This window comes from Hylaeus anthracinus, unplaced genomic scaffold (genome assembly GCF_026225885.1).
Source record: "Hylaeus anthracinus isolate JK02 unplaced genomic scaffold, UHH_iyHylAnth1.0_haploid 12000, whole genome shotgun sequence".
Taxonomy (NCBI): domain Eukaryota; kingdom Metazoa; phylum Arthropoda; class Insecta; order Hymenoptera; family Colletidae; genus Hylaeus; species Hylaeus anthracinus.
Genome location: NW_026534347.1, coordinates 7,167,339 through 7,194,745, shown reverse-complemented (window position 1 = coordinate 7,194,745; position 27,407 = coordinate 7,167,339). Strand labels below are relative to the sequence as shown.

Sequence of the window (27,407 nt, the reverse complement as noted above, 5' to 3'; positions counted from 1 at the left end):
CAGGCTGCACCTCTGGAAAATCTCGCGTGCGCGTTTTGTAGCTTGATCAGACTACCGACGAGGATATTTCTGCCGCGGAATGGCGCTCGTAAAAATATGAGGAACCTGTCGTAAAACGTAATCGCCGATTAGCCTGGGAAGTCCAAACGGGAGCGTGGCAACGGTCTAGGATTGGCTGAAGGCGCGCCGTCGCTTGTACCAAGCGCCTCCTAAATAGGTACTAGCCGATAGTAGTTTTTCTCTTATGTGTGTCTCCATAACCGGTGCAAAGGGCCTCGGAAACTGGAGATGATGAAGGGATCGTAAAACCAATGACGCGAGCCTTTTCGAAGTCAGGAAATGAAAAGCGAGATCCTCCCGAGGGACTCGGCGCTATCGATTAAATCCGAGCACTATGGATCTATACGACTAAAATATGTTAAATATTGGGTTGTCCGGAAAGTTCATGCGTATTTTTAAGAAAAATTCAAAGGCACATTTGAATTTTGATGTATATTTATTGAATTATATATTGTTGCGAGCACCCTTTGGATGGATCCAAGGCCTGCTGGTGCTCGCGACCGGATCATGAAGACAGCGAGAAGAAGGCGATCGGATCGATCGCCTGTCAGGCTGTCAGATTCGAGCAAGACGCCATTGAGAGCAGACGTTCCGAAGGTATATTTAATTGCATTACTGTTGTACATATTTCTATTGTAAAACTGTTTGTTATTTATTAAAGTTCGTGTTAACTCATTATGCCGAAACGCAACAATATGTACCACTTTGTTCCACAACTTTTCCACCTCTTAAAGAATGTACACATTTTATTTGTTTTCAGCCATTCCGACATATTCAGACCTGTACCTCCTACTAAAAATCGGCATGGACTTTCCAGACAGCCCGATAGAATACTTTCGATCGAGTACTTGATGCATTACGAATTTTTAATAGAATTAATTCGTGCCTTTCCAAATCGAGTAGAAAAAGCTTCTTCAGAGAATATTCATATACAAAGTGTATTTCGAGGGTAGATTTTGCAGTCAGTATTGTACATATTCAGAAACAGAAAATATTCGTTTATAAAGTGTACTCGTAGAGCAACTTGTATAAACAAAAGTTTGAAAAATGTTTGAGTGATCGTGGTAGGTTTAGTGTTAAGGAACTTTGTCAATTTATCAGGGCACGTCTAATTACCACTCGAAGGGTGCTCCACTTCATTCTTCCCTAATTCGATCAAACCGATCAACATCTGGATGACCACCCACCGCTCATGTTACGAATTAGACAGCTAACAAGTAGCAAGGATTTAGTTGGAAACTAAATCATCCCGTGCGCAAATCACAAATCTAAAGGGAAAAAGAAACCATTCCTCTGCGGTTTCCCGTGGGAGGCCTCGATACGGAGGTACGAGGGGTCGCATTATCGTCAGTCTATTTCGTTGCTGTCAATTTCGCATACGTGATATTTCATTAGCTCGCGGTCAAAGGAAGGAGAGGGTGCGGCCGTCCCTTGGCGCCGATCCTTCTGAAGGGACGTCGTACCGAATGGACGCGGGGACGTTTAGCCGGCTTTACCCGCGGGACCCAGCCGACTCGATTCGACGATTTCGCGTCCTCCAGTATTGGTATTCATCGACGCTCGCCGAACGTTGCCAGCGTCGCGACATATGAATATCATTAACGGATGTTTTATGGGATACGCAGCCTGACGTCGTCACGGATCGATTCGTGCCGCCATGGGCGTAAACGTTTTGTCAAATTTCCCTGTGACGACATTAACGAAGGATATACACCGTGTCGATGTCGCTTCTGTCGTCGAATGTTCCTGGATCTCTTGCGAGGGGGGGATTGGTCACGGTTGAATCGCGATGAAATTGCACTTTCTCTTCGTACGGCTCAGCGTGGTGTACTTTCCTTTCCTAGGCGAAAAAGATCCTGGGATTTATCGGGAACGGCGACTCATAATTTCGAGGAGCGTTAGGGTGTGTGCAGAGTGTTGGTTTGGCTGAGAAATAAATCGAATACGTGAACGATACTTTTGCTGGATAATAACGAAGAATAAAGTTTATTATTGTAAATGATGATGACACTGCGGATGTTTATGACAATTCGTATGTTTGTACATACAAGTGAAGAACAGAAGCTTGGATCGAAGTATGTTTTTGTCTACTAAATGTCGTAGCGTGTACATTATTTATTTTCTATATTTGATTTGTCTATGCATTTCTACACATCCTATTAATTGTACATTTCTACTAAATGTCAGTAAATACATTTAATTTACACACGTAGGGACGATATGTGGATGTTTATGGCAGTTTCTATTTTTAATAGGTTGCCCGAAAAGTTTCTTTCGTTTTATTAATAATTAATTCATACACAATGTTTTATGTTTTATTACAAAACATAACAATTACATTACAAAATTGTGTACAATTCATTTCGCTCCATTAACTGTTACAGCATCAATGTCTAAGAAATTAGATCGTCTATTTATATAAACACTACCACAGAAAATAATTGAATGCAACTCACGAAAGGAACTTTTGGGACAACCTAATATATACACAAGTGGAGAACAGAAGCTTAAATTATATTATGTTTTTGTCTTTCAAGTCTCATAAGCTGTATATTATCTATTTCTTACATTTTATTTGTCTATGAATTTATATACATTCTATTAATTGCACATTTCTACTCGATGTCAGCAAATGAATATACTTTTACACAACGCTTCCGACAGGGACGAAAGCGGAAACGCGGTATTTCCGGTAAGTGCGATCGCCAATAATCGCGAACAAACTCGATTACGAAGGAAATCCGTGTTCGCGGAGGTGTGGATAGCCGGGCATTCTTTCTCCCCGTTTCTCATCGTTGATCGATGAGTTACAAATGGCGTAGGAGGGTTCCCCGATACGGCCGACCCCCTGCTGCGTTACAACGAATGCGTTGCAGGGTGTAACTCGCGCAATAAGAAGAACTTAATGACGTTGCAGCAGACGGGGAATTATCTGTCGGACGCTTTGTTAGGGAGTTTTCTCCTTGTATCGAGGGGATAGCGCCCTTGCGCCCTCCATTTCTCATCCTGTTCTTTCCCTCGATCGAACACAAGAGGAATTGCCAAAAAGTTAGCCAGCGTTGCTCAAAAGTACGATAACACGTGGCACACATAAATTATACCGAACTTTAGTGGACTCAATCATAAAGGGGTAGTTTGGGATCCTTCGCACTTATAATCTGTACTGTTGCTAACCCTGACCTGCACTAACCCTTCTAACCATTCATCTATTGTCCATTCCATCTATTTAATCGTATTTGTACTTGTCTCCTACATGATCTAGTCCTCCAGCAATGTATCTACACACATCATTTCTAACTACTTTCAAGATCAAATTTTTCTTTATCAACCAGCAAATGAAACTCACTCTACGTATCATTTGTTAATAACGAACGTTCCATTACAAATACCCTGCAAGTGTGTACGAGCAGGTCAGTACGAGATTCGACGGTACACGTATGTGAACGTAAACGCAACAGCGAGGCTTCTTCACGAGCACTGCGGGTATTGTTATCGCCACGCCAGCTGCCAACCTCCGGGTTTAGCATACGTTGTATCCACGGCTCGGAAATCCACCTATCCGACCAACTGAATCCGAACTCGCTTATGCCGTGTGCTTCTTACCGCGTGCAAAGTATAGCGTTGAACACGGTGTCCGGGAAAACGGCAGCAAATATCCAACTCGTTGTTTTCCACTCGCGGATCGCAGTTAGCTTCAAGGTTTCCGGCGCGCAACAACTTGGCAGAGAACAAAGACGGGCGGCAGCATCGAATCGCTGTATCTTTAGACCCCGAGAGCGTACAACAATGCTGATTAAACGTCAGATACCCTTTTCCAAAAGGACGGCTTACTCGCGGGAGCTTCGAACAGTACCTGCGAGAGGACTGGCTGTGAAAGCTTCGAGGGTCTCGTTCCAGTTACAGCCTCTTTTACGTTATCACTGCAGCATTGTTGTAGACAATAAAGGGCCAAGGAATCGATCGATCCGCTGAACCGATCCTCAAAACCTGAACCTTCCGTTTGTTAAACGATTCCTTTAACCGACTGAGCCAGCCTGTTACCGGATTCTTCTTCTCCGAGAGCAATTGTCGACGCGACAGCCGTCCGGAATTCCGATCTTCGATTTTACGCACACTTCGCGAGGTGTATTGATGCTGCCGATGATTCCCCGGGGTATTTAGCTCGGAAATAATCGGATTTCGAGCGCGGTACGTTTGCGCATAGTTTCTGTATCGGTTTCGCGTATGTCAGGCCAGGGTATTTCTGGTGTTTCGGGGTTTCAAGCCGGAGGAGTCATGTTAGAGTGCAACGTACGTCTACCTTCTTCGTAGATAATTTTAATTAGGTCGAAATATAACGAAAGCATGGTGTTATGTTAAGGATAGTTAAGCATATTTTGGAATTTTGTAACGAGAGTGTAAGTGGAAGTATAAGCTATGCAACCCTTTAGGGGAACATTAGAATAAATACTGTTACGCGGGGGTGGTGCCACATCGAGGAGTAGTCATTTTAAATAATTAACACGTCTTTTATAAAAGGAACAAGAACACAAAACGTTTATTAACTATAACAACAACTCGATTAGTAAACACGTCCGTTCGAACGCAAGTCTGGCGATGTTCTGTCCATACCAAAGTTGCCGGTTCTCTTGGAAACCGGAACATCCTGACGATCCGCTTCCGCTCGCTCTTCAGAGCGCACTTTACATCGTCGCAGCATCTTCACGCTGCCACGACGATGCAACTTCGCAATATTGCGGCATCTTCACGCCGCCGCAACAATACATACGTAACGAAAGCATGGAATTTTTAAATAAGTCGAGCACCAAAACTCTACATTTAGCCACGTGAAACGTCAACACGACCCTGATATAAAAATTGTTGCCGTGGTTGGAGATGTCCAGGTGCGCGACAGCACCTTAGAATTCTTTCTAGGGTTGAGGAAAAATAACGATCGCAACGTGGGGAGCCCCTGTAACGATGGGTTTCTCGTACCCCAAAGCGCTACAAATGTATCCAGAGAAGCGTGGTGGGGCCACTGAACAGCCAGCATACCCAAAAACGTTCACGAAGGTCGAAGACAGCCTGGCCAAGCTACATTCGCGTAGCCTGCGGCCAGAACTCGTGCACGAACGACCGAGGTGGTCCACTGGCACTAATTACGAACAATGTGCCACGAGCACATCCCTTTCTATATCAGACCACGACTCAACCTCCCCTTCTACTCTTCTTTTCTTCTCGTTTCTTCGCACCGACTCGGTCCTTTCTCTCGTCTGTATACCGGCGATCGACGTTGTGTTATTACGAGCTCAGCTAAACTTTCCCTGTAACTTCGAAAATCGTCCTCCTCCTTGATACGTCAGTCGAACACTCTAGGGACCCCTTGGGGTTGTACCGCGGGGAACACGTGTGACTCGAATCCTGAAGAGCCAATCAGCCTTGGGAAAGTTGCTACGGTGGCCGTCCTTTCTTCTTAATTACGCGAATAAGGGGTGAATTTATAGTGAAAGTTCCATGGCGTCGCTTCTTTCCTGCGAATGCTCCAAGCATAATGGGTTTTATGGCTGTTCGTAGGTGGAGATTAATTTGGGTTTGCGTTGTCGCGCGAAACAATACATTTTAACTAACAAGTGGAACAGTTTCGGCGCAACGTTGCTGTTTGATTTGTTTATCTTTGCAACGTGTAAAAAGATGGCGTTCGCCAAAATTACATCCAGAAGGGGTATCTGTCCAATTTCAGGCGCGCGCGTTTCCACGCTTGTTTATCGTTCTGTTTTTTTTTTATCCCGATTTCCGTTCAGTATTTCGACGGGAGATAAACCGATTACGCCGTTTTATTGAAATTTTACAGAACAAATCACGCGTCCGTCCTGGCTGGCTAGTCACTGCCAATGACGTGATTAGCGAATTCATTGAGCCGCGTTTTTCGGTTTAATTAAAAAGCGGAACAGGTGCGCGGTCGCTCGCTGTGCTCGCTGGACTGAAAAATTCAAGTTGAATCGGTGTGCCTTTTTCCACCTAAGGAGATCACGTATTATTGCGTCGGCTCAAACCAAACGTTTTCTCAATTTCATTTCAATGATATCGAATTTAAAAAGGATTATTTTTATTTACTCTTCTTCGTAGAATTAGTGGAATTTTGGTTGGGAGTATGAAGAATTTAAATTCGTTGACTTTAAAGAGCTAGGCAAATAATTTTCATTATTTAATAGAATTATGGTTCGGTTCTTGTTTCGTGATAGCCTTCGAGGGGTTATAATATTTATTGCTCTGGAATTTTAGAGGAGCATATGAGAGAAAAATAATTAGAGAAATTAAAGAAAGAAATATTATACAAGAAAAAAAGGTAACAAACACATGTACGTGATTCAATATCATAAATATGGAGTACGGAATAAATAAAATTAATTTTCAAGCACCCAGTGATAATGGTATAGAAATGCCAAATAATTTTTGTAAGAAAATACAGACAAATATATATATATAATATTTGCTCTGTCATTTTAATTATTTGGTGATGAAAGGTATAAGAAAACACCGCGACGCGAGGGTTAATATTTTACCCGAAAAACTGATGGGAAATCGATGGGGATTAAATTTGCACTTGACTTCCGGAGATTGATAGAATCGTTGTTATCAATCATCGATCGTATTTACAGTACCTGTCAGGTTGATGTATTACTGACCATGCGCTGTTTTTCGTTTTCTTCATATTTCCAGCGAAATCAGCGCGTAAAATACGTACGAAAAACGTTGCATTCGCTACATCGTCGCGGATTACGACAAATACCACTGCGCTCGCTGCTTCTCTTCTTGCAGGGGGTGGGTGCTTAATAAATAACGCTGGCAGGACCGACGTCCTATGAATTATTCACCCTTAGGCATTTCCGACGATATCATTTCTTGGTCCGGGATCTTTCTCCTGAATCCAGGATAGACGGAATGAAAAACAATCAGCGCACCGGTATAATCTGAATCCTGCAGATGTCGAGGAAGCGGAGTCAAATGCATGGATGAATCGGAATGAGCTTAGAGCAAAAATGTTACAGTCGTTGATATCGGAGCCGATATGCACACGGGGTGATTTATGCTTTCGTTGTCCGTAAGAACATCAATGAGAACTCAATTTTGTAAACACGAGGAAAAACAGGTTTATTTCAAATTTTCAACTTCCCATTTTTGGAATTGCAAAATTAATTTGTATAATCTTCTTTTAGGTCCCCGCGGTTTTCCTACAATGAATACTGAACAATAATACGCCCGGTATTAAAAGGATTTATTTTTAACACTGAAACACGTCATAAAAGTCTAATAAATGCCGAATGTAAAGCCGTTCGAATATAAATAATGTATGTCTGGCAGCAAGCGAAAATGCAATGGTCAGAATGAAATTTGAAAAGACCGCATAACAATAGACGTAATTAATTATCGTATTTGTCACACATCGTTCAAAGAAACGAACGTTTATTCCTCTCTAGCCGAAGCTAATTCGAATGACGTAACAATTTCGATCGTATTGGAAACAATATTTCCGTAATAAAACAATACATCGAGCGAAACCGTCAATCAGACCGTCAATCGTCGAAATGAAATTCATCGAGAAATTCATTAGTTTATTAGCCCCATAGTGGTTTCTGCTTTTAACTTAATTTTTCGTTCGCAAGTATCGTTTGCATTGGTGTGATTATTGCTTGGAAATGAAAACTATTTAATCTCGTAATTAAAGCGATTCAAAATTTTTCGAAAAACCACAGTTAAATTAGAAATATCGCGGAAAGTTTTAAGGTTTTAGTCCATTCCATTTGTATTTGTTAAAAAATGAAATCCTAAAGCCTTTTTTTGAAAAATCCTTTATATTTACTACCATTGTCAGTCTTCCCGGGGCTTTGAAATTTTTGGCGACGAGAAGATTGATTTTAAAGAATATTACTCCTGAAATTGCCAATCGGATAATCGATGTTCCACCGTGTATATCCCGAGCGCGCAAGTAACTAAATTGTACCACAACAAAGAATGAAAATTCGTTCGAATAAATTCAACTATGAATGAAAATGAAAATGTATTCATGGCCGACGAATTGATTTCGTTTTTGGAACAAAATTTATTTATCGTTCGTGAATAAATTCGGAAGTTTCGTTTGTCATTCATCGCGAGGCGAGATTATTTAACGTTAGTAATAGTAAACAAATCAACAAACATGAAACCGTTGTTAGGTTGCACGTTGTTTTTGAATATAAATGATCTCGTTACGTCGACGTATCGAATTTTCCTGGACGTAAAACACTCGCGAAAATCACTGTTTAGCGACCGTTTGTTTAAACATTAATAATCGTAACAATGGGTAATATTTTGACGACGTGATTTTCCTATCTGAAAGTTTAAATTGAACCGCCGTAAATAACTCAATCGATACATCTAGTATGGGTTTCACTGTTCAATATACAGGGTGGTCCCCGGAGACGGTTAGATCGACAGAAAAATGCTAATTTTACAAAACGAATTTCATTTAGTGTAAATATTGTTCTTATTTTTAGAATGTATTGTTCAAAACAATATAAAAAGAATATGCATGCTCAACCATGAAAGTCATTTTATTTTACACAAGTGTACAATTTTTATTTACATTCTAACTACGTATTAAGAATGATTCTAAGATTGTCTTAATTTACACGTAGCTAATGGAAGAAGAAAGGTAAAGAAACGTATATTTACATATAAACTGAATCGTGTTCAAGCTAAATTCCTATCGAAGAATTGCAGTAAGCTTTTTAATCGAACACGGTGCAAAAACGTCAAGCGAAAATGTTTTCCTCGTTTATCAAGCTTCATGGATCGATAGATGGACGCGATAGCATCCTAAGCAAGCCGATCACGACGAAATATTAATCTTCGGTATTTCGCTCGGATTGGATTCGTTGTTGCATAATTGTAAAAAATGGACCCGCAACGAAACGATGGCGCAAACGAAACCTCCAACACAAACTCTCCGGCACGCGAATTTAAACGTGAAATTTAGTCGTGCGGGCAGACAGCCGGCGCGGTTTTCAATCGGCCAGTATCCATCAATCATCGAACCTCCTTGTTTTTCCCTCCCTTTTTTGTCATCTGTCTCCCCCGCTTTGATCCTCCTCTTCTTTTCCTTTTTTCACTCCTTCCTCCCCCCATCCTTGTCTCTATCCACCGCGCCAGCAATTTTTACTATCTCGTCTCTGGTTTTCTTCGCTCTTCGACCCCTAATTTCTACACGAAACTGTATCGTGCGAACGAATCCGTGGCTGAAGACTACGCTGGAGCTAACTTCAATTACGCAATGAAATTATGATTGAATTTTCCCCCAAAAAATAGAATTTTTATTCAACTTTCAATATATGTGTATCAAGAGTCCCTTTCAAGCTTTCAGTTTCTACTTTTGTACAAGTAACTCTCTAATTAATTAAAGTTGTACATTTATATCCTTTTTTCTTATTTAATAATATTCTATTGCTTTCTCATTTTGTTATGTACAAGGTTCAGTTCTCTACTGTCTTAGAATTTCTGTACATTAATCTCCTTTATTTTCTGTAATCGATAATAAATTTCCTAACACCTATGTTTTAATTGACTCTAAACAAAAATCGTATTTTAATTAAATTCCCGCATAAAGACTCTTCACTCCATGACAATCTTCCAAGAATTGGTCTTCCACAACTAAAATACCATCGTTAGTCCCAGCTACGTACTCTCGAACCGCGTTCAGCGTCTTTTTACACCGGTACCTCGAGTTGCATTCAAGTCACCGATGAATATCGACGAATATCGGTAATGCAAGTTATCGTTAGCAGCAACTGTGCAGCACGGGGGTTTCACCGTGCCGGCGCGTAACGAACGAGCCAGCCAATGCCTCCTTTTGTTACACTTTCTCGGGGTCCATTGTGCCACCGGCGGCGCAACAGAAATTCATCTGCATCCTCGTTATTGGAAACGTAATTAGCGATTGTTCGACCTCCGTCAATAACGAATGATTTTCGAGGCAAGAAAGAACGATAAAGTCATTAGCAAGCCCGAATGGGCTAGCATAGAGACGCGTTGCATAATTTAAACAGAGGAATGTTACAGATCGACAATTGGGCGCACCTGTAAATTGGTTGCGGTGGTCTAGGTAAAGGTTAATTGGGTTTCTGCTCGTTAAAAATTAGTCGAATGGACTGCAAAAAAAAAAAGAAAGGAGAGAACGGGATCTGCGAAATTAACTTTGGACCATTCGTTAATGGTGCCTGGGTGAACTTTTTAGTCACGATGGAGTTGCGATAGAGTTCTCCTGAATCCAGGAGATTGTTAACCCAAAGTTCTTTTACTGTTCTGAGTTTTCGAAAAATTTGGCAAAATTGTGACTTACCTTCTGTAATTTTTATAGAATAGAATTTCTGTGTACTCTGTACTTGGAGTCTATTCTGTCTATCTTCTATCCTATGTGCTTCTCTATATTATACTACATTATAATGCACTATTTTATACTGTCTTATACTATCTTCTTCTATCGATTGTATTCTGCGTATCAATCCTTAGAAACAACCGACAAAACTATAATAAAATTTCATGCTAATGTACAACGAACCACGCGACTCCAACAATTTCTTGTCCACCCTTTCAGGAAACAAATGAATTAAAAAAAGTCAACATAAAAGCTCTTTCCCTTTAACAAGGCTTTATTACTTCCACGGTGTCCGATCGAACAAGCCTCCCGACTCGAAATCCCCCGGAGTCGATTCCGATAACCTTCCCTCCCCCTCCCCAGCGAATCGTAAATATCATACTTCGGTTCGCCCTCTGGACGCGCGGTTTCCATGTCGAAGCGAGGGGGTGGCAAAGGTACCGTGACGACTCTTCAAAAAGCACGACGCTTTTTCGTTCCGCCATGATTCCCGGCTGGAAGCGGTGCACCGGGCGGGTCGGATTGCGAGAGAGAAACGATCGTCGGCGTATCGTCGCCGGTTTCCGAAGGGACAGAGGGATGAACAGAGGCTGGGAGCGTGGGTGGAGGACGAAACGGACGGCGCAACGGGCACAAGAACGAAAACATTGCACTCTCTCGGCCAACAAGCCGGGGCTACGTTGTAATTAGTTTCTGTAGAGCAAGAGTTGAGCCAGCTCAGCGTACAGAGACGAAAACACAGAGGCTCACCCATACAACAGGGAGAGAACGCACACGTACAGGGCACGCAGGATAACACCGGGGCGCACCTACGTGTGTCGTCTGGCTCGCGCTATTGCGGCCACGTTGATGGCGGAGGAGCAAATAGGACGCAATAAACATGGCACTACATCATCCACGAGCAACCCTTTATCCGCGGAGGATCGGCCGCTGCCCTGGCAGCATTCGAACTCCCTGCGGATAGTCGGTTACGCCGCTCGGGGAATTACCGTCAGGTATGTACTCTCTGTCTCGTGTTCTCGGCGCTAGAGCGACCGCTTCATAAAAATGAGCATGGACGGCGAGAGAGAACGCGGGAGAGGAGAGGGAATTGATTAGTACCTCGTGCGCTCGTTAGCGAAGGAGACCCCGCGAAAGGCAGGAAGTTATGAGTTTTGCATGCGGACTGTGGGAGGAGGGGAATAAATGCGCATCGAGACCTGGGCGAGCTTGACAGAGAAACGTTCGAGGGAAACGGGCTGGTTTCTTTTGTGGACTTGGGAGTGCGTGGAAATCTACACGGTGTACAGATCCGGGAGGGCTGGAAAATTGTTTTAGTAGTTGACACTCTTCGTATTGAATATTTCTAGTAATTGAAACATTCGAGTCCCTTTTCGTTTATGGAATTTGTGGACATTATATCATATACAGTGGCTCGTATTAATATTCGGACATTATCTAATATACTGTTACATTACAAATTCGATATGGTAAATCAACAAAATTTATATTTCTATTAAACAGAATGTACGTTCTAACGTATCGCACGACAAGAATTGTATAAACTGAATTAGCAAGCCGAACGTTGAGGCCTGACGACAAGATACGACGAAATACGACGAAATACGACGAAATACGACGAAATGCTACATTCAAAATATTTTCGTTATATTTTACGAACCTTAAATGGAATATATCCTCTAATTCGATTCTAGAGACTAGAAAGATTCTTTTAACACGCCCTACCGTGTAACTCGCCTGAGCTTTGCATTCTGGTCTTACGGTCGAGTCGCGGGGCCGAGTGGCGCGGGTCCTTTTTTACATTTCGCGTTTCCTTCGGCAACGGGGGATCGGTGGAGCGTTGAGTCGCGACCAGCTGGACCGGCACAAGCCGAGCACTGTGCCCAGGCCACGTTCTTTCGTGCGAGCGCAAAGAACACCGAGCCAGAAAGAGGGGAAAAAGCCAAGACGTGGACGAGCACACGCGCAAGAGTCGACCAGGGTCCCTGTATGCACGCCAGTCCGCCTTCACAATGCCGTCGATTGTTTATCTCGAGATCGCAGCAGGCAATGAAAGCTCACTCGAGCCACAGCCGCGGATATATACGCCATCGTCGTTCCCCGAGAGCCCGGGGATCAAGCAGCGTCATTGTCTTGACGTCGTCGTTGCCTATCGTGTCCCGTTCGTCTCGAAAGACACTCCGCGGAAGAGGTCGAAGATCGACCGTTGTCTGCAGCACGGCTTACCATCCATTCCCGCCCATTACGTTGTTTCCCAACGCCGGGATTCTTCCTGGGCGTTCTCTTTTACGCTCTTTACGATTCGTCTCGTTCGCGGATCAACAGAAGTGCCACAAGCGCGTAGACCGGGATGAAAGCGTCTGTTCTTCCCTGGGAAACAAAGCGACAGAGAATTTGTTGTATCTGTTGTTGACAGGCCCTCCTTCGGCAGACTTTAACACTTTTGTGGAGATGCTCCTCGCGGAGGCAGAAAGGATTCTTTCCGCACGTGTGCAGTGCCTGGAACAGCTGCGCTGATTTATCTGCGAACTTGGATGAGAAAATTTATCGTTCGATAGATACATGTCATCTGTGTTCTTCAGGTGTCACTGGTAGATCTACCACACGTAAATTGGACGGTGGTTGCTTCTACTAGTGTATTGGTCCTTTCAGTGCCAGATGAAATTTTTGTATTGATTGTATTCACACATTGAAAACACCTTTTTTGAAGATGCCCTAAACTAGGGACCAAAGTATAAAAATAAATACACACCACGTATTATTTGTATACATGTTATGTATTTATTTATTTATAAATATTTAGTTCATACCATTGGGATTAGGGAAGCCATTTCTCTTCTTCCCCCCATCGGCCTGCTATAAACTAAATAATTCCAGAATAGCAAAACCACGCTGCAATATGTATGCGCGGTCCCATTAAATTTCATTCGCTCCTCGTTAGATCAACTTGAACGCGAGCCGTGAAACACGTTTGACTTCTAAACGGTCGATCGAACGAGAAGCCATAAATTACCGGCGCCAGAGCGTGCAGCATCCGATTACACGGAAATCGATCTTCATCAAGACCGTTTCGCTTACCGGCTCGCTTATCCCGAAATCAAAATAGCCGAGCTCTTCTATCAATTACGCCTGATCGGGTAAAAATATCCGCCGGGGCGTCGTGTTGCTCTCAAACACGAGTGAGAACACCCAAGTGGCAAATATTCGCGACGCTTAATGGACAATCGCCACTTGGAGCGATTGAACAATGTATTTATCTCGACTTTTCTAACACGACCGACTCGGATCTCTTCTTTTTTATCGACCGGAGCCTTAGAAACGCGAGTTTTTCACTTCTGAATCTCCGAACGGCGCGTTAATCGTTCCCATTAGCTGCAAGTGCGGCGATCCTTATCATCGTTTCGCCTCCGCGACTCATCGCGTCTGCGGAACAATCGTGCGCAATAATCACGTTAAGTCTGCTCGTGTTAAACCCCTATTTCACGCGATCGTTAAACATTTTAATACCTAATGAGGTTGTGAAAGAGTAATTTCTGGCTAAATATTTCACGTTAACGCGATTAATATTTTCCGTCGTGTCAGCTCTGCGGACTGTAATGGAATAATTTCCGTCTCTGTTGCGACAAAGGGCCCGTTCCTAATCCTCCTCGTCGTCGCGACGTTAGAAAACACAGACCGCAGTCATTTTATTTCGACGCCTCGCACGTTCATACACGGCGCTTCAACGACTTGCGAAATCTCCTCGTGGTAATTGTCGCGGAGACACGCTAATTATGACACGTAAGACGATTAAGCAAGCATTGTCGTCGGCTAATTAAGAGATGAGTTCAACTTACTCCAGCCAGCCAGCGAGATTAATTAAACCGAATTGCTGTATGGGTGGAAAGGCTTGAGATCTCGATTTGATTCGTCTGCTAACTTTCTTCCAGGGGACTCGACGAGCCGCGGCTTTGAAACGAGAAATTTTCGCGTAACCATGCGATTCGAGTTATCGTTCGAGTACCGCGAGCTTTTTGTGAACGTTCTTGTTACGCGCGGAGCAAAATATAAAATGTAATTAGACCGCGGATGTTTATGCATTTATAGGGTGCGTGAACACGAAGAACACATGTTAATGAAGAATTTAATATTATTCTAATCAAATATTAATACTGTTATAATAATTAACGAAATATATTCCGTATACGTTTTGCATACGTTTTCCTCGTATTAGCACACGCCATGAATACACGAAATCAGCATTATACTTATCATATTCAGCACAATCGATTTTACTTTTCCATCCAGTGGATTAATTGCAACTTACTATTACTGATTACCTGGTGATTAAATTGGAAAGTGAGAAGATTACCATTTTGTATGGGGAAATACTATGTTTTTTAATTAAACAATTGGAAGTGACATTCAAACCTAGGCTAACTATTTTTCGAAAAATTCTAATCATCTCCAAGGTGAACTCGCCGAAAATTCACAGAGACAGAAAGTTAGCTGGCAGTCCAGTGACTGCTATATCGCTGGCGATGGCCTGGTTTAGAATTTCTGTTGAATCCTTTCCAGCGACATGATGTATAATGCATAATTTGGCGTACAAATGACAGACGCAATTTCGAGGCGTGGCGGAACAGGGGCAAAATACAAGTGTTGAGCGTGTCGCCAGGGCTACGAGTTGTAAATTCGCCCGACACTGTAGCGTATCGTGAGTGTGCCACATATACACTGTATGTGCATTGTTGCTTCGCATAATGGAGTGGTGAAAATTAATTTACGCGTAAATAGGACTCGAAACTGTTTCTTGGGAGCTCTATAGTTACCACGTAAGAGGGAGAAAATTAAACCTTTGTTCGAAATATCTACTTTTGACGTGTCTTTTTTGTATTATAAAAAATATATAATTCAACGGGTCTCCTTAAACGCACAAGTTTCTCTACGATAAATGGACAGTAACATGATTTGGGGTCGAATATCTCGATGAGACAATGCTAACGCAAACGATCAAACTTTTTTTTATTATTACCATTTTTGTTGTAAAACTGTTACCATCATATTCCTGACATTTTTCTGATTAAAATGAGACCAAACACGACGTGATTCGCATCATATTTACTACATGTCTGTGTTACTACGCTCCGTCCTCTTCTTCATTCGCTGTCCTTCTCTACGCTCGAAGTTTGTTGGCAAAACATTAGAAGATACCGTAGCGACTGAAGGAGGCATGCAAAATCGGAGACCCAAAACATTTCACTTGAGGTTTTTATCTGTTTACACGTGACACGTGCCGAGCGTCGAACGTAGAAAAGGACAGATAGTGAAAGGAGAAAGAGGTCCGAGAAAAAGAAAATACTCGACAGAAGCGTATCAATCGGTTCGGATCGTATTACACCTGTGGTCGGGGCTACTCGGGCGAAACTACGGGCAAGAGAAATATGAATGGGCTGGCATAAAGGGGGTGGGTATCTGAGAGACATACAAGGTGTCTTAGCCTAAATAATACAGAGCTCTAACTCCAAAACTATCGGCCGAATGGAAAATTTCAAACATGGAAATTGCATGGTAAAATGGGTCTCATGTTTCAGCGTGAAGGAATTTTTCTTAACTTTGTTATTTAACGAGATATGATGGTCAAGTTTCGTTTTTCAAATGTAAGTATATATTTTTTTTTATACCATGCGATAGTACTTTTCAAGACGAATTCATTAAGCTTTAATGTATTTACCCGATTTTTATTGGTTTTCAAGCTATAACGCTTCAAAGTTTGCTCATTTCCAAGGAGAAAACTCGGTTCGGCCCCGGGCGGTCCCATTGACGCAGTAAGCATCATGCGGTTCTTGAAATCGTTACGGGGGGTCTCGTTTGAGATTCTAGGCCCAACGAAGGAAAATGGGAAGAATCCCAATATTCTGGGCTTGACCATCATATCACGTTGAATAACAAAGTTAACAAAAATTCCTTCACGTTGAAACATGAGCCCCATTTTACCATACAATTTCCATATTTGAAATTTTGCATTCGGCCGATAGTTTTGGAGTTAGAGCTCTGTATCACTTAGGTTGGGACACCCTGTATAGTGGTGTTCCAAAAGGGGCGCTAGGATTTTGTATTTTAACACTTCATTTAACTGTAGCTTATTTATAGCTCTTATAATCGCAGGTTTAATTCCACAAAGCTCACTTTGAAGAAACAGACAAGATTTTTGATACACCCAGCAATAATATATAGAAATCAACGTATTATTTAGTATTCTGTAGAAAATTCTCTTCTGAGGCGGAGATTCTTCGTAAGTAGATCTTTCAAAATAAAGATTAATCACAGAGCTTGCCACTCAATCATCATCTTCCACCTTTTATTAAAAAACAAAATCCTAATGCACTTTTCCAGAAAACCCTTTATAATCACGGTAGGTATTAGGTTCCATTCTACTAAATTATTATTTCGAGCTGCACGTTAAGTATGCCCAAAGTGGAGCAATAATTATTCATGATGATTTTCTCTCCGAATCTCGATTTCACTCTCTCTCGCGATCCTCTCGCCGGATTACCGCGATTCCGAGCTACAAATGATTCATCTTCTAATTGCATGACGGGCCACCCTCTGAGCTACCACAATCAAAACTCCACTCGGTCGTTAATCATTCCGACCACCCTCGTCTTTCATGCCGAAGGTGCAAATACCTCGACGGCGTGTCGTTCGAAGTGGCAAGCGGAGAAACGAGCATGAGACAATGGCCAGGGAATGTTGTATACACTGTTTTTCTTTTCGTCCGGCCTAACTCTTTCATTAAAAGAATAATTAATCACCGTCGGGGCTTTTTCACGTCATCGAGCCCGAACGAGCAAAAAACTCCGCGCGCGGCGACGACGTTTTTCAGGGAGGTGAGACTGTTGCGCGCACACCGCTGGGGAAATGTTTAATAAATTGTTACGACAACGCGAAATTAATTACAGGCGACCCTGGGAATGTTTTCGAGTGCTCGGAAAGATTTTTAAGTGCTTTAAACATAATACGTAACGTCGTTCTTGGTCTCCTTGAATTTTTTTTTTAATTTGAGAGAACGTGATAAATCACCCTAAGGGCCTTTTAATTTCAAGTGGGTTTACCGAAGGTAATTAACCTTCAAGCAGCCAGCCGAGATTTTTTATTTTATTGTTTGTTTTTCTAAACAAATATTAGGTCGAATAGTTTCTCGCAAATTTCTGCGTTGTCAGAATATTATACTTTATTTTCACGTTGATGTAGGGTCAGAAGTGTGGTTACTTATCGGCGATAACCGGTACCGCTTGACACAAATGTTCGTTACAGTCATTACGTTTCGATGGGGTCATGCGAATCGATATGCACGAGTACAGCTCTGCAGGTAAATAGGTAGATAAAGAGATAGCCAAATAATGTGCTTGGGATGAAGCGGTACTTGCTATAGTATGACGAACGATCCATACCTCGTTAGGTTGGGCGTGTGTACTACAAAACGAATAAGTTACCTCATGATACCTCTATTCCTAGATCTTTAATAATTAATTAAACGTGAACAATTAATCATAGCACGACTCGCTACATATATACTTTTTAAACAATATAATACTCGAGATAATTAATTCAAGGCGTATATTTAATTTAACAAAATATTTAATTTAAAGTTTTGGATTTCAAAAGTTATTCTCAATAATAAAAAGACCAAACAATAAAATAAAAAGTCTGACTTGGCTGAAAGAAGGTCAATTATGCTCAATACGATACACCTAATAAATTCCCTTTAAAATTTTTCATAACTTTATTTAATTTAATTTCACAGTTAAAAATATCCACGACGACAGGAAAGCTGAACATTTCTTCGGGATGTTTTCACCCCCTTCCCACTGTCGAAATGAAAAATAGTCATTAATATCGCCCGAGCGACATTTCCGCCAAGTTTCCAATTTCGTTGAATTTTCGAGGTGTCGAATTTCCATCGGCGGAGATCGCGCGTGCGAACTTCAAACGGACATTTCTATGAGTTAGAAAATGTTAGTTGAAATACGGCGGCAGAGTATTCGGCGGAAACATGCAACAGCAGGTGCACAGACAATGGAAATCGGGGAGCACAGCTGCGTTTAACGAGTGATGGATTGTGTGACACACTTTGCGAGCCTTTTTTTTTTTGCTAGTTGCAAGATTGCTCGCACTTGTACCAGATTTTCAAACTGCAATCTGATGCCGTTGTTTACCGTCAAAAACGCACCAGGTACTAGAAGATTCCCCTTTTTTTTTGGCGTCCATCGAAAATCACATTCGGAACAATCCACTTCGAGCTGTTCATAACGTCGAAACGTTTGCGTACGGTCAAACGGTCCGGGAAAAGTTCGAAAATTCATTCAACGGTCGAATCCTTTCGATCTTTCAGTCGTTTGGGAAAACTGGGGGAACGTGTATATCGTATCTGAATTCTGGGCGATCGAATATATGCAGATTGGTCCATTGGAAACAGAAAAATACACTATGGAAAGAAAATGGCGTTTCAACGGTTCGATTCCGCGCGGTGAAGAATTTCTTTATTTTATTGAAAAAGCAGGATGTATGGAATTGCTCGAATAACAATCCCCGAATTCGATCGATATCGACTCGAACGCGTTGCGAGGGGAGACGTGGGTTACTCAACTTCGTGGATGTTTGTTTTGAAATTTCTAGAAAATATATTGCTTTTGTTTTCAGAGAATATCAAGTTGAATTCAATTTTCATCATAAGGGTCAGTTGAATTTATATTTTCGAGATCTTTTGATCGAGTATGTAGATCAGAAGATAAACAATATACATTTATATTAATTATATTACTTTAGAAAGAATATACGGGAAATTGCATTATTCCATTAATTAATTTTAAGAGTAGAATTTTCTTAAACTAACCTATTAATTTCATCCAGGATTACTCCTTAAGAATAACACACAACGTCCAGCACAAGTTATCCTCAACCTTCTAATAATTCCACTTGAATTGCTAATGAGCAATCAACCAGTATCAACATCAAACCAGAATCTGAAGCCATGCAGATCTGTTAAATCTTCCTGCATTATCAAAAGGTATTTGCAAGCAGGCTAACTATAATACCACCTTCTTGGCACTAAGAACGCCTAAGGAGGTCTGTTAGAAATTCGGAAATGGCAGAGATTTCTTGCTGGAACCGATGTTTGGGCTGCCAAAAAGTCTTGTTGTAAGACTCGTAATCCTTAATGGGATCATTCGTCCATAATCACAGCCATTACTGTCGGGCGAAGTTGTGCCAAAGTGTAATGCACGCACACGTACACCGACAGGAATCGTTGCCCAAGGCAATCGATATTTCGAGGCCAGTAAAGGTGAAAGGGGTACGTGTGAAACGGATGATGAGAGGGTGAACGTTTTCCACGGATAATAGGGGTAGTCGACTTCGTTCGCGAAGGGATGAGAGCGGATCAAATATCCTGAAACACCGGTGACGATCATCGTTGCTCCTCGATAACGTTGCACTTGATATTAAGATTTTTTTTCTTTTTAGCAAGACATTTATTTAAATAAAAATCTCGAATAAAACTCTTCATTCGTTTAATCAAAATTACAATTTAATTTGCATGATCAATTTTTATACAGAGATTTTTTCCGACATTTATTATTCCAATAAAATTCTGCCCATTTCTGAGTTAATTGAAGCATTCTATTTTTTATATTAAACAATGTATAACGTTGACATAACTTTGTAATTATAAGTACTTACATACTCGTGTTCTATAAAAGTACGATCGGTGTATGACATCGACTTACCTGTAACAGAATTACATAAATACATTAGAAAAACAGAATTTCTTTCTCATTTCATATATTGAATACCAAGCAATAATTTTTATTCTAAAATTATTTTACTACCCCATGCACGAGCCTCCAATATTAGTCTCATAAATTTATTCAGCAGAAGACACATGCTGAACGCATGTGTTGAAAATTATTCACACAAAATTAAATATTAATATTATTGTATTCGTGTGCGAAATGTATGTTCTAGATACTATCTACACATACTTTCCATAGCAACGAGTTCCATAAATGCTCGAAATCTTTATCACGGTAACTAAATCACGTGTAAAATCGAGATTAAATTCGAAGGAGGAAGAAACCACGGTCGCTTCACGTCTAAGAAGATTTTTAAGCTGCTGAAGAAACGGTATTCGCGCTAGGACCGAACGCTATTTTAATATCCCGCGGTAATCTATGACGAAGCTATTAATTAGAGCAGAGAAGGTGATGAGACTGAGGGATCGACGAGCAGCAAATTCATCTCCGCGCTCGAGGGTAACCAGCGCGGTCGAGAGGGGTTGCACCCTGGAAGCCAGGCCGTACCATCCCTTGGCATCGTTTCCGCTACCACCCCCTCTCAAACCCCCCTCGCGAACTACCATCGTCCTTTCTCGTCTCGGCGAATCTCCTTTCTTGATACTCCGCGTTCGAGAACGTATATTGAAATATAATTAGGGGCGGTTTAATAAGCGTCGGCCTGTGGCATTCACTCGACTCTTGAGAACATGAGCTTTGCTACGTTAAACGGTACACTGTGCTTTGGCTTTTCAACCCTGTACGTTGACTTTGCCGCGGTTTCAAGCTTAATTTTACGCTCGTTGGGACAATGGGTAAATAAATTCGCAGTGAACAGGAGTTTAATTATTTTTGTCGTGCGTTCTACTCAGTGGAAATTAATGGATGACAATGTATGTACTGTGATATGGTCTTTGTCGAGTTTATATGTTGATGTGACTTGGTTTACCTACGTTTTTTTAAAGAATTATATAATTTTAATCGATGTGTACATACTCAATGAATTCAGAATTATTTGCACAATGTAGAGTATTGATACTTTTGTGTTCGCTATAAATGTATGTATAATTATGTACACATTTATATAATTTTAGAAGAGCACGAAGCTGTAACCGGTTTATTTGAAAATCAAAATTTATTATTGAAAGAGTGTCTTACATATGTGAATATGACTCTCATTAGACTTGATTGTGCATGAAGATAAACTGCAGTTTAATTTTATATTCCCTAGTTAGAATCGACATGATACCCCGGAAAACAACTCTTATTACTATTCGAGTCATCGAGGACAGCTATGTATGCATGCATATCTTTTTATTGCGTAACAATAAAGATTGTTATATACACACTTTCTTGTTAAAATATTATTTCTTATTTCTAAACCTTCACCTCTATACTTATTATCTACGCAACGCTGTCACCTCTGGTACATTATAATACTTTTTGAGGACAGCGATTTGAAGCCCTACCCCAACCGTAAGCAGTGTTAAGGCGTGTTTTCATTCGCGTCCAAGGATCCCAGAGAACGTGCGAGCGTTTCGCCAGGATTAATCGTCAGAACGGAAATCTCTGGGCACGAGCGGCAGACGATGCGCATCTGCAGCCGTCTGGTACGGTCTGCTTAGCTCGACACGCCGGAAGGTTACGACCTACGGCAACGGGTTGCTGCATAAACGGATTGCCCATGGAAAGTGAGGGAAACGCGAAAACTGCTAGCAGGAGGTGGGAAAAGTTCAGTGTTCCCGAGACGCCGGAGCCGAATCGCTACTCGCGACTCCTGCGAGCCCTCGCCTTGCGCCCTTCCGCGTGTTGTTCCGCCACCCCCCCCCCCCCCCACCATCTCCAAAAATTCGTAGTTTCGTGAACCCGACAGCTGACGCGATCTATAAACATCAGACACGCAAGGGAGTTGCTCTCGCTTAATATATTGAAAAACTTTAATTGCCGACAGAATGCACTTGAAGTCGTGAGGCTTGCGGGGGTGGAGGGGGTGGAGGGGTTGGTTGGGCCAGATTTCCTTCGAGTCGAGGATGAATAAGCGGGTTTCCCGCCACTCGGCCTGGAACTTTGTTTCCATCTACCTTTATGGAACCGCGAGCTTCGCGGTGATTTATTAACTTATGTACTTCTAAAACACCGGGTGCTTGTTAGACGACGGGATCGTCGCGTACAGAGTTGACTAATGCATACTTTGGAGACTTATTTCGTTTCACGAAACGTGGGATGCGCTGGTAGGCTCGATTTCGCGTGACTGGAGACTGCATGCTTGTTGAGAAATATTTTTTTTTGGGCCTGATTCAGGGCTGGTTCGTCTCCATCGTCGGAAAAATGCGGATAAGTAAAATTTTATATGCATATATTTAATTTGAGAATTTGAATTGCGTGTAATTTTTATGTGGAAGTAAAATGTTATTTGTACTATTGAGAGAGAGAGAACCTGAGACGTTTTAATTTCTTAGGATTTTATGGACTTCTTTATATCATATGATAATAAACAACAGCCTTGTCCTAGTTTATCCCTATTTTCAAAAATATTAATTGTATTCATTAATATACTTTGAGCAGAGAACGTATTTAATTCGACTTCAGATAGTGTCGTCTCCGAGCCAGTAAACAACTGATTATACCTACAAGTAGAATATGCCAGCCACTGGTCAGACATCAATAGCAAGCCACCACGCTATAAATTCTGCGAACCAAATCGCCGAAGACGAAACACTTTCTTCGACTTGTTTTACGTAATTTGAAGCATTATGATTCTTCTAAAAATGCAAAGGCGAAAATATCAAGGAACGTAATTTTATTAATGCCGTCTGAGATGTTACTTAAGGTAGAGCCTTCGAATCCTTCAACGTTGCTTAAAATACGCTATTATTACATTTTTTATTGAACACGAAATTGGCTATGGAATTTAATTCTATTTCGAGTAAATTGGTTTATTTTAGAGGCAAGTTAGAGATCGGGAAACTGACGTATTACCGAAGAAATAATTCGAGGAGTGATTTGACTATAATATTAACCTTTGATTTTCGATACTAATATTGTAGGTTGATTTTAAGGCCATTATTAAGATTTTAAAATCTATAAAAATAGTTTCATTCTTATCTTCTTCTCAATTACTGTCTCCTATTACTGGTCTAGTTGAATACACCAGAGATGAATAGGGAAGTATTGCTATTGATCGATAGTTGGTACCCTTTGTTTTTCGAAGTTTTCCCTGTTACGTGCTCTGCGTTCAAAATTGTAAACAAAAATAGTGGTTATAAAATTCTGGATGTATGAATCTGTGTACGTGTGCATGTTGGTCTTTGTTTCGTTTTACGTTTCGCGAATGGTTTATTAGAAAATCGAAAAAATTTGCCTGCTATATATGTGGCGCATTGATACCATTAAATTTTCAAAATTCTGTATACATGGACGCGTGTATGCATGCAGGTACGATTGTTTAGTTTCATATTTTCGGAGTGATTTATCAAATATTCATGAAGTGCTATGGAACTAAAATTTAATTTGGTGACTTTTATATATAGAAAATATTGTCACAGAGGGTGTCACGCAGTAATTCCTCTACAATTTTTTATCATAAATGAACTAGTGAAGCCACCAGCGACGCCGCCTATGCCTTTTATCGTATTTCACGTGCGATACTGACGTTAAATAAAATTAATAATATAAAATAAAATAAAACGACTAGCTTTTGCCACGTATTTGATTAGAGAAGTTTCCCTCGTCGGTTATTGGGAACGTCTTCGTCAGGGTGTGCAAGAAAGACGTGAGCAGGATCCGTTAGAAGCGCGAGGCGAGCGGATTTTCCGCGAGCCGCCGTCAGAATCGTCTATATATTTTCGAGCAATTAGTGTCACGATCTTTTTCTACCGTGCGCTTAACTTTGACATGCTCTGTCACTCCGGGCCCTGGTACCCTTCAATCCCAGTTGTCTGCTATTCGGATGCGAGTAATTACGCGTCACTCATGGCTCTTACGTTCGACGAGCGTGCTGGCGAAGTTTCCTCGCTCGAGCGCAAGCCTACCACCCAGCGAAACTTCTGTCGTTGGAACGCTTTCGCCTTCGCCCCTTCGTCCCCCGCTATTTTCGCCAGCGATCGCGTTTAAGCGCCATAAAATGAATTATTGCCCAGATTTATCCCATTTAGATCGTTTATGCTGGATTTGATAAATGTCAGCGATCGCTGCGATCTCATCCCTCGTTTTGGTAATAATCGTTATCTTTATCATCATCTAATCTACGTCTATTTTTCTTCATTTTATCTTCATCTTTATCCCCAATCGTTTGCATGTTTGCTATTTGACCTGAGCATGTTTATTTTTTGGGACTCGATAATTCAACCCCTTTCTAAAAGGGTTTTGATTCGAAAATTCAATGCTTCGTGACTTTATTCCTTGATAAAATACAAATTCATACAGACACATGTGTACAAGGATGCCAAAGATACAATTATATAAACGAATATACGATCCATCTCCTTTGTAGTATCCAGTAACAGTCAGAAATGTCGCACGAGAATTCGAGCGAACAAAGAAGATCGAACAATGGATACATTAACTTCTGAAGCACACCAATAACGTTATCGTAATATTCCATGAAAACACACTCCCCCACCCTGAGCATCTGTTCCCTGGCCTATCAATCTTCCAGACACAAAGATGTTCAACGACCTCTGATACGTATGATTTGTCCGAACAAATAAGCGTTGTATCGCTGCGAGTCTTTCGCGAGGCTGGAAATACACGGAGCGTTTAATTAAACGCGTCGTGATCCGCGATAATTTCGCGATGTGCTCGTGTCTGAGCTGTGCTTTACACGCATCGCGAATCGTGTATGGTACAGTGAGCCAAGAAAGTATCTAAACGCTGTCAAATGAAGGGATTTTTCATTTCATTATCATTATTAAGGGATCTTTCATTATTCGGGAAAGTTATTGTAAATATAAAAAGTTATGAATATACCAAGTGCTGTGACATTTAAATTTAAGATTTATCAAAAATGTGGAATTGATCGATTTGTACAATGAACGGTTCAATTTTTCCATTTTACCATGCATCATCGTGATATTTACGCGTCTCGGTCACCATTTTTTAACGTCAAACCATCATTTGAGAATGGTGGAAACTTTCGTGGTTCACTGTATATCTGTCACTATTCGCGTGTCGTTGCCACCGACGTAAATCAGTTTATTACGCATCTATTCTGCGCAGGGTCATCAATCGTTAATTAATCAGCCGGAAATGGTCGATTTAATGCGTTAACGTTACAGCCGTTGATACGCGTTTCGCTGGTGTTAATTAATGTAATATAGGCGCCCGTATTATCCGCCACGGGTATATGACGATTTTTTTTTTTTTTTAGTTAAATCAATTTTCCTGACACAATGCTTTTTCAACGACGGCATTCGGCTTTTTTCATCCCCCTCTGGTACCCGCGTAGCCGTTAACGCTCCAACTGCTGTGCGCGTTATATTGGAAAAAATATTCTCCTAAAAGTCTGGCTCGCGGGATCCGGCCAATCCTGGGCGTCTATAGTGTAGGACCAGTGTTTCTCAAACTGTATTGCATGAGTAATATACGAAATTAAAGAAAAAAAGAATACTGTGTAATTGAAAGCTAAAATTAAAAGTTGAACATTGAAATTAAAGCGGAAACAAGCATTGTTTCTCTGTAGTAAAGTCTTGAGACGTGCTTCAACTTTTTAAACCTGAAGCAATCAAATATTTGGTTCTCTTCTTTTTTTAAGTAGAAACTTGTGAACGTGTTCTTGATATCAATCTGAATTTCGAAGAATTGTTCAAGTTGAAGCCTCTATATACGCTGTATGACTAAATAGTAAAATGAAACCCAAACCAGAGATTATACCGTATAGTTCTAGTCCAATTATTTCAAATTACAATTCTATCTACTGAAACGTACTCGAACCAGATGTCCTACCATATACTAGCTTGAAGAACGATCCTCGTAGCGACCACGTGCGTTTTTAAACATAAATAATACCAAATTTTCGATTCGCTGGTACACGTCAATCAACGTGACGACGCGTCCAATTCGCGATTCAGTCATCGGAGAAGCAGATTTTCTGTTTTAACGCTTCTTAACCTGGTGATGACTATGTCCATGTCACTTTCTGGACACTCGTTTCGCGGACAGATTCACGAGACACGAATAATCTCTCCGAGCAGTACGCGCGAGTGCTATCAACGCCAACGAATGGCACCTCTGATAAGCAGAAAACGGTCGCCGGCGCATTCATTTGCACGTTAATTAAAAATAAATTTCACTCGTTCGCGAAGCAGACGAGCGCGGCCGTGATCAACCACGGAATTCACGTGTTCGGCTATTTTCCCTTTCAAAATCCTTGATGGACGTGATTCATTTTGCTCGAGATTAATTATTTTAACGGGGATTTGAAAAGCCTAGACTTTGTTTTGATAGCACAGGGGTAGATTATTTAGAAACTTTACGTTTTGGGGTATTTTGACGTCTCCTAGCGGAGGAAATAATTATCGTGTAAAGTTTTTATCAAAAGAGACTATAGGATTTTATTATAAAACTAAGAAGATTATAAAATAGAACAAAATTTTTACAATATACAGGTGATTCACATTATAGTTAGACAATATTACTGGAATGACTAAACACTTATCTTCATTCAGTTTTAGTTTTAATTGCGGTGGAGTCTAATAATAATTACTCAGTCATTTCCCGCTGACGTGATGCGGTCTAAATATTGTGACATATCTTTTTATCGCTTTACACGAAAAGAAGAGAAACAATCACGCCCGTTTCGAGGAACAGTAGCGGAAGTAACGTAGACGCGCGATATATGTGCGCTATCTTTGATTCCATGTCCTTAATAAATTAATATAATTCATGAAACATGTGCGACTGTGACATCCGTATATAATATTTTTAGATCATTTGACATTCCCTTTTGAATACCTGATAACGCTGTCTCCAAATTAAAGGTTGAAACGGATGATCACTTGGTATATAAGCTCTCAGAGAACTACGTCTATAGAGCCTTGCATTATTAGACAGATACGACAGAAATAGTCTTTCCCCTTGCGCTTGCCACGCATACTCGCTACATCTGCTACAGTCTTCTATAGTGTATGTGTGTACTTCGTTGCGAA

At 41.1% G+C, this 27,407-nt stretch overlaps 1 protein-coding gene across 2 annotated transcripts in view; it reads right to left on the bottom strand.

The window, feature by feature from the left end:
* Positions 1-19,959: 19,959 nt before the first annotated feature.
* LOC128890478 (uncharacterized) overlaps positions 19,960-27,407 on the bottom strand; it is a 493,055-nt gene continuing 485,607 nt past the window's right edge. For both annotated transcript variants that reach the window (XM_054149003.1, XM_054149004.1), the window contains exon 4: positions 19,960-20,217. In XM_054149003.1, coding sequence (XP_054004978.1) covers positions 20,123-20,217 — 95 coding nt within the window. In that variant the 3' untranslated portion in view covers positions 19,960-20,122. The remainder of the gene's footprint in view (positions 20,218-27,407) is intronic.